We start from the raw sequence: 12675 nt of genomic DNA, 5'->3' as shown, positions 1-12675 counted from the left end.
TTTTTAGATTATACAGTTTTGAGTATACACCAGCATTAGGTATGGTTAAAAACAAGAAAAGAAATTGGTATAATCCAGAAACAGGTAATGCCTGATTCCTTCAGACCTATGTCAACGACTTAACCTTCACAACCAAATTAGAATCTTTCCAACTTGAATTTATGCTAGAATTGAAATATTATGAAATGGATAACCCTAAAGTTAAATTTAACATTTCCAAAGTCAAATCTAACAAGTTCACTACACAAACTTAGCTAAAGATAAAAGATTTATGGAAAATTCTTGATTAAATACCTGATAATTTAATTTCTAGGTATCGTGATGGTGTAGAGATCACCCGAGATGATCGTCATGTTATTGACATACGTGGAAACTTCGCAACTCTCATCATGAAAGATATACAACCAGAAGATGATGCTGAATATTCTGTAACCGCTACTAACAAAGCTGGATCCGTGACATCGAAATGTGAACTCTTTGTAAATCCATTAGGTATGAGAATGACTTGTTTTCATTCATATATAATTTGAATAATACAGATCATTGTTATGATCGAAACTAGTCAACTTTAATTAGTCATTTTAACCTATAAAGTGGTGACGTGTGGTTTCTCTTAAGACTTTCCCTGCCTTTAGTTCATATATAATTTGTCAAGATTGTCTTTGTTTTTGTTATATAAATAAGTTTTCATTCGTCTCAAGGAAATGTTGTACTAAATATTTCATAGCCCAGATTACTTTTTTAATTAGGTTAAGTGCTAAAGTTTAAAAATCTTTCTTAATATGACTTTTTAATGTGTATTTGTATATTTTACTCACTTAATGTTTTTGACATCACACTTTACCTTGAGAATGATGCTTTATATTGAGAATTATGAAATTAAAAGTAATCAATATGTTTTAAAGGAGAAGCACCATCGTTTGTGTCAAGTATCTCCGATATGGAAGTGGAACTTGACTCACCAATCAAATTACTGTGCCAAGTACGCGGTACTCCTAAGAAAATTACCTGGATGAAAGATGGAGAAGAAATTGAAGGAGACAGATTTAAGTATGTTTAATGTTGTTTTTTCTTTATTATTTTTCTTGTTGAACCCTCATGTATTTTAAGTTCATATTGATTGGATTTCTCATTCTTGATGCATGAGATCATCATCTTACAGAGAGAGGAAGAAATAACCTTTATTGTACTGATATTTTTTTTAAAAAAGATAAAAATAATTCTTGAAAAAATTTCATTTCATTTTTAATTGACATGGTGATATAAAGTATATGTAAAATATACTCAAGATTTTTTTTCTGTATCTGAAAGAATGCCTATAGGTAAATCATTGGCGTTCCTCTAAGAGATAGTCAGAGAGTTGCAATATGACCATTGATTATTGACCATGTATTACATATTTTTGTTGTCAAAATGAGGCATTAACAAAAATTATAAAATTCTAGGATAGAATCTGAGTGGTAAGTTGGCCTGCATTACTCAAGTTAAAGTATTCTCTATTGTTATTTTGTATATTTTTATGATCAGCAATTTTTCTTGAGAAAATGTTTCTTTCTTGGTCGAATTCTTTGGTAATGTATGTGTTATGTTGTAGCATTGTGTTATAAGGTTCTTTACATGAAATGTATGTTTGGCATATGTGTATTATGCAATATTATGTATTGATGAGATCTACATAAAGATTTGGGCATTTCCTATGTATTTGTATAGTTTTATTACATAAAAATGGTGGCTAAGTTCAGTCCCTGATGCAATTTTTTGGTGAAATGGTTGGTTTCTTAAAATTTAGAAAAAGAATGTTTTAAAGAGGTTTTTTTTTGAGTATAGAGGGAATTGTGTTTGATCTGAATGGGTCAGAGGTGTTAGTTTTATAGTACTTTTTTATTCAATGTAGTTGTTTTTTGTAGAAATTTAATAAATATTTTTGTGATATGAATAAACGAACATCATTATATGCTACATGAATTAAGATTGATTGTGACATATTTGTTTTTTTACAAGGAACAAGCCTAGTCTTGCATATATGTAAGGTTTTATCACAGCTTTATAGTAGTCACATCTCTTGTAGCACATGTTTCATTGTCCGTATAGACTGATATCCAGATGTTAAAAATAAAATATGTAATTATACATTAAAGTAAATAAAATTGTTGTTTAATAACTATCATTAGTACATGTATATGATGAGTTTTAAGTGGATACTTGAATTATTTTTTTGAATGAAGTTTATTTAAACTTTAATTAGTTCTGCATTAATAGTATTAAAAGTATCACATGAATACAGCATCATTAATATCCCTCTTGTTAATAGGTATTATATTCTATGATTAACGACGGTTCTGTCGCCCTTTCAGGCAGATATTTTGATATGCTCAATACCTTATATCTTATTGTAGCAGCAAAAATATATCTTCATTTTAAGCCAACACTGATTGGCTGATTTCATAATCTAAATGTAGCACAATTTTATTCATTCTTGTAAGGGCAAGATTGATTGGCTATTACTTCTTACTAAGCCAACATTGATTGGCTGATTTCTTAATCTAAATATAGCACAATTTTATTAATTCTTGTAAGGGCAAAATTGATTGGCTATTACTTCTTACTAAGCCAACACTGATTGGCTAATTGTATAATCTAAATATAGCACAATTTTATTCATTGTAAGGGCAAGATTGATTGGCTATTAATTCAGTGGTATTTAATAAGTTCAGTGTTCTGATTAGCTGAATTTATTGCCAGCTTGTACATGCGACACCAGTAAAGTCTAATGCTTCCTGCATGCCTGCTAAGGAATTATTAACTTATAAGAATATTTTGTAATACATGTATATCAATAATATTTGTAAAAATGTATTTATTAAAGGTTTTAACACTTTATTGACAGTGGTCTCATATAATTGATATCTTAGGATAAATAAATTGTCATTTAGTTTGAATAATTCTTTACAGAATTGTTGTCATGATAAGAGCCAATCTTGTTTGATGCTGCTTTCTCCAGCCTCTAAATGTGCCTTACATGTACTCTTATTGTCTTCAACTCTTCAAAGTTACAAATGAATTTTCATAATCTTTTTGTTGTGCATGTTTTAAATTGTTTTTGACATTTTTTTCACATTTTACACAATTGTTGTCGTTCATTGTTCTGTTTTAAAAATCAATTGAGGAAAAAAAAGCTTAGAAAAAAAAGAAAAGTATAAAAAGTTCGACAAACCTGTATGTCCCCAAACAGGACACTTGACATAATCTGTACTCATACTAGATAAGTTTAAATTGTATCAATGAAGAGATCATATAATCAATTATATATCAATATATTTAATGGTTATTGAAATATTTTGCAGGACAACATACGAAGATGAGGTTGTCAGTCTAACTATCGAGAACTCAATACCAGAGGATGAAGGAGAATACACAATTAAGGCAGTCAATGATAAAGGCGTTGCCACGAGCAGTGCCGAGGTTCTGGTGCACCTTGAAGCTCCAGTTTTCACCAAACAGCTCTCAGACGTCATTATTGAGCTGTCACAAACTGCTGTCTTTGAATGTGTTGTTACAGGAATACCTAAACCTAAAGTGTCATGGCTTGTTGAAGACACCCCTATTGAGGAGGGTCCAAAATATAGCCTCAGTTACCAAGACAATGTAGCTACTCTAAAGGTGAAGGACGTATCTATGGACGATTCACCAATATTTGTAACTTGTAAAGCAGAAAATGTTGCCGGAGAAGCACGAACCTCTGCAGAACTTGCTGTTGAAGGTATTTACATATAGAAAAGTACCATAGCTATGTAACTTAATAGTGACTTCTTAACAGTTTGTACCCATCATGTAACCAGGACTAAAATAACAAACAGTTGCCATGGAAATAATTTTCAAGATTTTATATAAACAGTTATGATATATACATATATATTTATATGTTTGGGTCCATTTGTTAATTTTAAATAATTTTTATGCCTTAATGTCTTTGAAAAAAAATCTTATTCATGTTACCATGGCAGCTGAAACTCTCCAACTTGCATTTTTCTTATCCATTGTTCATTATTGAACCACATCAGATCATCAGCTTTCTCATTTTGTTCATATTCTTATTGGAAATATTTCATCTACTTGTTTTGCTCAATTCTAGACTAGTTTAGACAGTCTTAGACATATGTTCATAATAACCAAGTATTAAAACATTAAATTGTTATATTGTAAAACAAGACATGCATTTTGTATAGGAGATTTATGTGGTATTATACATTTTGGACTTTGCAAATAATATTCAAAATACTTGTTGTTATGAGTGTTAGTGGTGATATAATGTACCATTGTGGCAAGTATGCAGTGAAGTTGTTAATCTGGGCTCTGTGACAATAATCTGCATTTTAGTATTTTGATAAAGAAATCCTTTAAATGACTGTTGCATTGCTTCAAATTCTCAGTAGTGACTATGGTCGAAACCAATGCCAACATGAGTCATCTATGTATATGTATCAACCATTCTACTTGACAGCATTTTAAATGATGCCTCTGTTTTGATAAAAAGTGAAATTTAATATAGCATCAGATCTTGTTTAGTTTGATGAATTGTTTTTATTTTTATTATGCCACCGCAGCATCTGCGATGCGGTGGCATATAGCGATTCACCTGTGTGTGTGTGTGTTTGTTTGTTTGTGTGTTATATAGATTATATAGTGAACTTAAAAAATCTTCTTGTGAAAAACCACTAGTCCAATTGAGACCAAACTTGGCAGGATTGATCCTTGGGTGAAGGGCTTCCAAAGTTGTTCAAAGAATTTCATTCCATGCAGAAATCTGGTTGCCATGGCAACCAAAAGGAATTATAAGAATAAATTTAAAAAATCTTCTTGTAAAGACCCAAAAGGCCTAGAGCTTAGATATTTTGCATTAGGCATTGTCTGGTAGACCTCTACCAAGATTGTTCAAATTATAGCCCTGGGGTCAAAATTGGCCCCCGCCCCAGGGGTTATTGATTTTCACTATATGTACATATAGTAAAAACTTAAAATACCTTCTTGTAAAGACCCAAAAGACCTAGAGCTTAGATATTTTGCATAAGGCATTGTGTGGTAGACCCTTACCAAGATTGTTCAAATTATAGCCCTGGGGTCAAAATCGGCCCCGCCCTGGGGGTCATTGGTTTTCCTTATATGTACATATAGTAAAAACTTTAAATACCTTCTTGTAAAGACCCAAAAGGCCTAGAGCTTAGATATTTTGCATAAGGCATTGTGTGGTAGACCCTTACCAAGATTGTTCAAATTATAGCCCTGGGGTCAAAATCGGCCCCGCCCTGGGGGTCATTGGTTTTCCTTCTATGTATATAGTAAAAACTTATAGTCAAAACTTTAAAAAAATTTCTTCTAGCAATTGAAAAATGCTAGAGGTTAGATATTTTGCATGAAACATTGTGTAGTGAACCTCTAGCAAGACTGTTCAAATTATAGGCTTGGGGTCAAAATTGCCCCCGCCCCAGGGGTCATTGATTTTCAATATATACATATAGTAAAAAATCAAAAAATCTTATTGTCTGAAGGTACAAGGCTTCAAAAACTTAAAATACCTTCTTGTAAAGACCCAAAAGGCCTAGAGCTTAGGTATCAATACGGTGGCATAGCATTTTTCTCAAATGCAATCTTGTTTTGTCTTGTATAATCTTTTGTTTGTCATGCTTTATGTTAAATGTTGCATCCATCATCATCATCATCATCATCATCATCACCATTTACAATATTATATTAACAACAATACAGCCTCTGTATTAATACTTTTTTTCAATATAAGCGCTCGAATTATTTGGAGTGTATATTCCCGCATGTCGTTATCTTTGTTGTGTTTTTTTTACTGAAGAGAATTATCAATGATATTAGAAAAGGTTTTATAAGAAAAATCATATTTACTTAGAATTTAGAAAACTTGTTAAAATAGATTGCTGCAAGCATATAACCAAAAAAAAAAAAAAATTCAAAATTTGTACAAAATGTTTAATTTAACTTTAATTATACTCACTTTCCAATGTTTGGATCAGTTTGAATTTAGCTAATCTAGCATTTGTTTTATGCATTTTTGAAAAAAAAAATGTTTGCTTGCTTTTTCATATGTCATGTCCATTTATTCCATGTTTTTAATTTTTGCACCATGAGTTTTGTTCATAGTTCTGAATGATGTTTATATGGACTTTTTTGCAATGTGAATTGACTTTGGTGTGAAGAAATTATTTTTAACTAAGTTTTCTTGTATGTAAAAACTTGAGAGAGAGAAAAGGCATGATGAAAAACTGATGGCTATGAAATTGTCAGAAATTTTTACATATTATACTGTTGTTAGCATTTGAAGTGTGGTACATAGCAAATACAAATGTACAGGCTATTTTGTTGTGTTTCATGATCCTGAATTATGAGCAAGATATGGTTTGTTCTCCTATTTACATATAGATAAAAAATTGTCACAAATCACATCTCCACCAGTATAGGTTATCATACATTCCTTCATCATTTTTTTACCTTTAAGTTTTATTGTACTATATTCTGGTCCATTGATTGCATATCTGTTATCTGTCATATAGTCTGGACATGGTCACTTTTATCCCCGGACCTTCCTCATATTTCATATTATATTAGTTATAGTAAAAGTTTCAAAACAGGTTCACGTCCATCATTACATTTCATTTAAGTTAGACCTGTTTTTTGTGTGTGTCAAGCCAAGTATTGTTATGATATTGTATTGGCAGTGTTTGAGGGGAGCGGTAGATTGTTGGTTAAAGTTTGACTCCCTCCCTACACTGGGATCATGGCTCTACTGCGGGACATGATAACATGTTTTCCAAATATCACAGTCCAGGAAGTTGACTGATAATAATAAGGTCATGTTTTGATCAATATGTTTAACTTTGTAAATCAACTCAACTTGTAGTCATCAGTGTTTTATTCAGGAGACGTGCTGTTGTTGTTTTTTCCGCCTCATTCCAGAAAAGATTTATATATTTATGATAAGTTGTCTACATTTTATCAAACATTCCAGTGTTAAATGCAAGTGTTAATTGTATATAGATTATTATACACTGTTCATACATATTAATGACACATATATCTGTATAATTTTAGTAAATATTTAGATCTGATTCACCTGATTAAATTAGTGTTCATAATTCATTTATCTTTTTTTGTTTACAATATTCATTCCTGTATATGTGATATATATATAAATAGATCTATATCTTATAATTGTTAACATAGAATATATTTTTCAGTACATTATAGAAGTAACTTTTGTTATATTATCATGATAGAAAAATATATATAAGCTTTTATCTACATGGACGTCAGTTGACAATAAATTGATAAATCAAGAGAAGTTTACTCCTGAGAGCAATATATACATTTTTTTATATGGATTGTCTCCCTTTGAAGATCTTTTTTCTTAAAATTTAGGAGAATAGTTTATTCAGTTTATGATGAGATAATTCATGTATGAAATCTGCTTGTGAAAATAGAATTGCAATAAAACCATTATTAACAACCTGAAGTTTTTTTGTTTTTGCTCCCTTAGCATAGGGTTTGTACATTAGAGAAGTTTGTTTTATGCTTGTTGGTGAGTCTGTCTGTCTGTGCTGCATGGTTAGATTGGAATGTTGAATAAAGTTACTCTGTAAAGTAGGTATCTAACCTTACATCAAGGCTGTCAAAGGAATGTGATGCATGTAATAAACTAACAAATGAAGTATCTGTTGTAAAAGTAATGTAAATGCAGTCATGTTATAGCAGATAAATGTCACTGTAATGAAAAAAATAACATTGTGAACAGCAAAATTTAATGCACATCATAAATCTGTATTAAGAGTTCATAAATCTATGGAGTAGTTAAACAAATGGTTAAATAAAAATTGTCAAAAAGATATCTGAGCTCGGGGAAACATATAATCACAAAAAAGATAATAAATAAATAAAGAGATTATTGTAAATATTTATGTTGAAATGAGGAACAATCTTGAGCAGTTGTAATGAACCTAATTTGCATAAATCCTTGTATTATATTAAATAAAGAGATTAAAGTCAGTATTGTTTCTGTAAAGGCCTGTATTTAAACTATAGTATAGAAGAAGGCAGGTAGATCTTCAAACTGTCCGATTACTCTAGATCTCAAACTACCAATTTATTGAACTACTAAAGACTTTATTGTGATAAAAATTTCTGTATAAATTATTCATGTGGTGTGAACAATAGGCCATTATTAAAATCAAATACCAGGGTTAATAATTCTACATGCCAAATAAAGAGATATTTAGGTGTACCAAAGTTGGCATACAGGCTATCTAAGGTATTTCAGATAGTACACGTCATTATAGGTGACCGTAGGGTCCTTACCTGGATATTTGTGACAGGTGAAATAGATCATTTGGTCACTTTATGTGCAATTAAATTGGTATAAAATGTAAAACTTTATGGTTACTGTATAGCTAACAAGCTGTTAACTTGGACACAAATGGCAAACTTTTTCTTGTATGATTAACTTTTTATATGATTGGGGTAAGGAGGGGAGGTTGGTACAAAATTTGCTTGCAGGACAGACTGAAGCTAGGTACAGAATTGGACAAGGATTGTTGTGGGGTTTTTTATGTAGAAAATACTGTTTTTATACAAATAGCACTGCAAATATTGTGAAGACCAAATTCTTTCATTAAGATTGTTTTCTTGGTAGAAATGCTGACTTTTTTTTTCAATTTAAATATGACCTTTGTAAGAGGTATTAAAAACAAAACATTGATATGTATGTAACAAAATAAAATCTGGTGTAAAAGAAAAAAACAGTCTTATGTCAATAGAATAAAATAATCCTTACGATACATAATGTTACAAAATCTCTTAAAATAATCTTAAATAACCATCTCTTGAGCCTAATTTACAATCAAAGCGGTAAAATATGTCACGCAGCCACACTCGATATACAATCTTTGCTGAATGTTGAAGAAAAAAAAAACGGATATTGACTCAATTTAAGCAGATTAGGGTTAGGTTGGACGTTTAAACATATAACTTGAAAAACATTTTGTGGTTTTCAAGTTTTAAGACAGGAAGTTATTATTATGATTTTGAAGTGCTTGTTTACATTTTATTTTCTGACAAAGGTTTTTTATCAAATGTGCAATAAAGTCTTGTCATTTTAACAGTATTGAATTGTTAGAAAAAAAAATTACCTGCATTTGAATGTCTTAAAAGTCTTACTGGTATTTTAACTATTTAACAGATAGTAAATAAGATACTTTAAACATATAAAGAGTGGTGTATATTGAATACCTAGCGTTACTGTGTTTATCCGCTATATGATCTAACATATTATGTTTAACTTAACTAAATAGATAATTTCATAAGATAATATTTAAAAAAAGAATAATATTCCATGGTTGACATCTCAAATTCTTCACCAATATAAAGTTCAGTAATATAAGCTCGTTAATGCAGTATTGTGTATTATTCTAAAAGTAAAGACGGCTAAAATCTTAGATATTCTCAAACAGTTCACTGCCCGTTTTAATGTCCTTTTAAAGGCATTCTTTGGTCTCCACAATTCACTTCGTCTATTCAGACGTTGTAACAATGCCTTATAATCTAATACTGAGCAAGTTTAAGGAGGAGACCTGCTTATATATTTATAAATGTTGACCTTTGACCTGTTATATCATCAGGAAATGGGGACATTTCATTGGTTGAGGGGGTGTTTAAAGTATGGTGATGAATATTCATGACATTAAAAGGTTCATTTAATGTAAATGAAGTATACTGATATGTTAATGTGATATTCAATTAGTAAATTTGTGTAGTTTTTGACAAGCAGGTGTTCTGGGGGATCAATTAGTAATAGGAAAGAAACAACATGTAACTAATGCTTTTATTGTATTAAGAAACCTGATCATCTTGTTAACTGAATTTTGATGCGAGACCAAACAAAAATTTATGTGTTGATGGTCATCAAAAAAGAAAAAAAAAAATACTTAAAAGTTAATTTAATTTTTTCTTTCATATAATTATAGTGTATCACTATAAATCTATTATTAGAATCACTTTTTATATGGCTGTTTCACCTGAGTTAATGTGTACCTTTAAGATGAAGTTAATTATATATTCAAGCTCTGCATGAGTTGTTGACATTCTCAATATTAATATTTAATTTTCATGATAAATTCAACACAAGATCTGTGGCCCAATACCAAACTTTATTGATTATACCTTAAAGGGACTCAACTGACATTTTTTTTTACTTGATGAGACTGGTAATAATTTTTTCGTGATTTATGTTCAAATAACTTGTGTGCGAAATTTGAGATCATTTGCTCAACCTGTTTTTCCTGAATATTTATTTTAATTGTGAAAAAATGAGACATAATTAAAGTGTTGCAACGCTTTTCACTCAAATCGGGCTAAAAATAGCACAAAAAATATGATTATCAATGTGTGTCCGAGTATATTTTCTTTATTATCTGTAGCATATCTTTCTTTTTATGTTCCCAAACTCATCTATGTAAGGAATTTAATTCTCACCTTTTAGACCTTGGTGGAGTTCCTTTAATGTAAAAGACAAAATTATTTTCAGTATCGTTGTTTTTTTGATTTTTTTCCTATTCTTTTGTCAATGAACAAACACATCAAACTTCAGAACATAACAGAATCATTTGATTGAACAGGTGTCTATAAGAATATTCATTTAAACTAAAATTTTAATAATTAAGATACTACAAATATGACAATGCATGTTATAGTAGTATTTTATTAATTCAGACTTGTCTATGAATTTATTAACAATTTAAGGTATAATAGGCTGTTTGATAAGGAAGACATTTTGTTACAAATTTGTAATAAGGAAATTATATTTTTTATAAAAGATTTAAAAACTTTATTTAATATTTATTGACCCTCTCAACAAATCTGTGTGGTATGCTTAAATACTATTTTAGGAAGATATATTGGGAGGAATTTATTGACATGGTGGGATAACACCAGAAAAACAAAATGACAAATAATTATATCTCAAGATAAAGATGTACAATTTTAGAGAAGATTTTAGTTAACATACATGATGGCAACTAATGGAACATGACTGATAGATGAGGACATTAAATGGGTACCTGAATCACCTGGTGGTTTCACCTTGGGCGAAATAGTCACTTAATGTGATAGTACACTGGTGGAACACTGTGGTAATTGGTACATTATCAAACTGGGTGATTTATGTAGTAATGTTTAAATTGTTAATAAACTTGAAGCATTAAGAAAACATAACGGAGATGGACATTATACATGTATATTAATGATTTGTTGTTCATCTTAAACTATTAATTGTATAAATTATGATAAGTTCATAAATAAATTTCAAGCAAAAATTGTGTAATTTTCTTGTTCCTATTAAATAGAATAAAAACCTGTCCAATAAGCCTTATTATCTCTTTCCAGATTAGCTTAATTAATGAAAAAATAACATTTATTCAATTTTGTTACTTTTTATATACACTATTCATCTTTTATATCATTTATTTTTCTTTTTACTTTTGTTTCTTCATTTTTTGTTTGTTTCATCCTTATGTTTTTGCATGATGCTTGATTGTTTGTGAATTAATTGTTTTGAACATTTAAATTTTATATTTTCATTACTTGGTTAATCATTTAAATCATCATTATCATCATCATAATCATCATTACTATAATTGTTATGATTGTTGTAGTGTAAAATATAATTACAACCAATAATAGATAACTAATGATGTCATAAATTTTTTATCTAATGATGTCATATTTGATAACTAATGATGTCATAATTGATACCTAATGATGTCATAATTGATAACTAATGATGTCATAATTGATACTTAATGATGTCATAATTGATAACTAATGATGTCATACTTGATAACTAATAATGTCATAATTTATAACTAATGATGTCATAATTGATAACTAATGATGTCATAATTGATAACTAATAATGTCATAATTGATAACTAATGTCGAAGTAATCATTTATAACTAATGATGTCATAATTGATAACTAATGAAGTCATCATTTATAACTAATGAAGTCATCATTTATAACTAATGAAGTCATCATTGATAACTAATGATGTCATAATTGATAACTAATGATGTCATAATTGATAACTAATGAAGTCATCATTGATAACTAATGATGTCATAATTGATGACTAATGAAGTCATAATTGATAACTAATGATGTCATAATTGATAACTAATGATGTCATAATTGATAACTAATGATGTCATCATTTATAACTAATGATGTCATAATTGATAACTAATGATGTCATCATTGATAACTAATGATGTCATTATTGATATCTTATTATGTCATAATTGATAACTAATGATGTCATTATTGATAACTAATGATTTCATAATTGATAACTAATGATATCATAATTGTTAACTAATGATGTCATAATTGATAACTAATGTCAAAGTCATCATTTATAACTAATGATGTCATAATTTATAACTTATGATGTCATAATCCATATTGTTACCATCACTGTCATCCTTTATATGTTTATATTTCTTTAGTTTCTATAAACAAGTTAAACATATCTGTAAAATAATGGTTTATCATTATCATATTTATCATCATCATCATCCCTAGCAGGTTAGTGTATATATTTCCTT

At 29.3% G+C, this 12675-nt stretch overlaps 1 protein-coding gene across 1 annotated transcript in view; it reads left to right on the top strand.

Moving 5' to 3' along the window:
- The window catches only part of LOC132741091 (titin-like), a 284076-nt gene that overhangs the window by 198823 nt on the left and 72578 nt on the right, over positions 1-12675 (top strand). Inside the window, exons 115-118 of the mRNA XM_060729177.1 lie at positions 314-492; positions 906-1050; positions 1446-1460; positions 3345-3760. Coding sequence (XP_060585160.1) covers positions 314-492; positions 906-1050; positions 1446-1460; positions 3345-3760 — 755 coding nt within the window. The remainder of the gene's footprint in view (positions 1-313; positions 493-905; positions 1051-1445; positions 1461-3344; positions 3761-12675) is intronic.

This window comes from Ruditapes philippinarum, unplaced genomic scaffold (genome assembly GCF_026571515.1).
Source record: "Ruditapes philippinarum isolate M1 unplaced genomic scaffold, ASM2657151v2 ctg2_1_1_1_1, whole genome shotgun sequence".
In the NCBI taxonomy this organism is placed as follows: Eukaryota; Metazoa; Mollusca; class Bivalvia; order Venerida; family Veneridae; genus Ruditapes; species Ruditapes philippinarum.
This window is presented reverse-complemented; position numbering and strand designations above follow the sequence as displayed.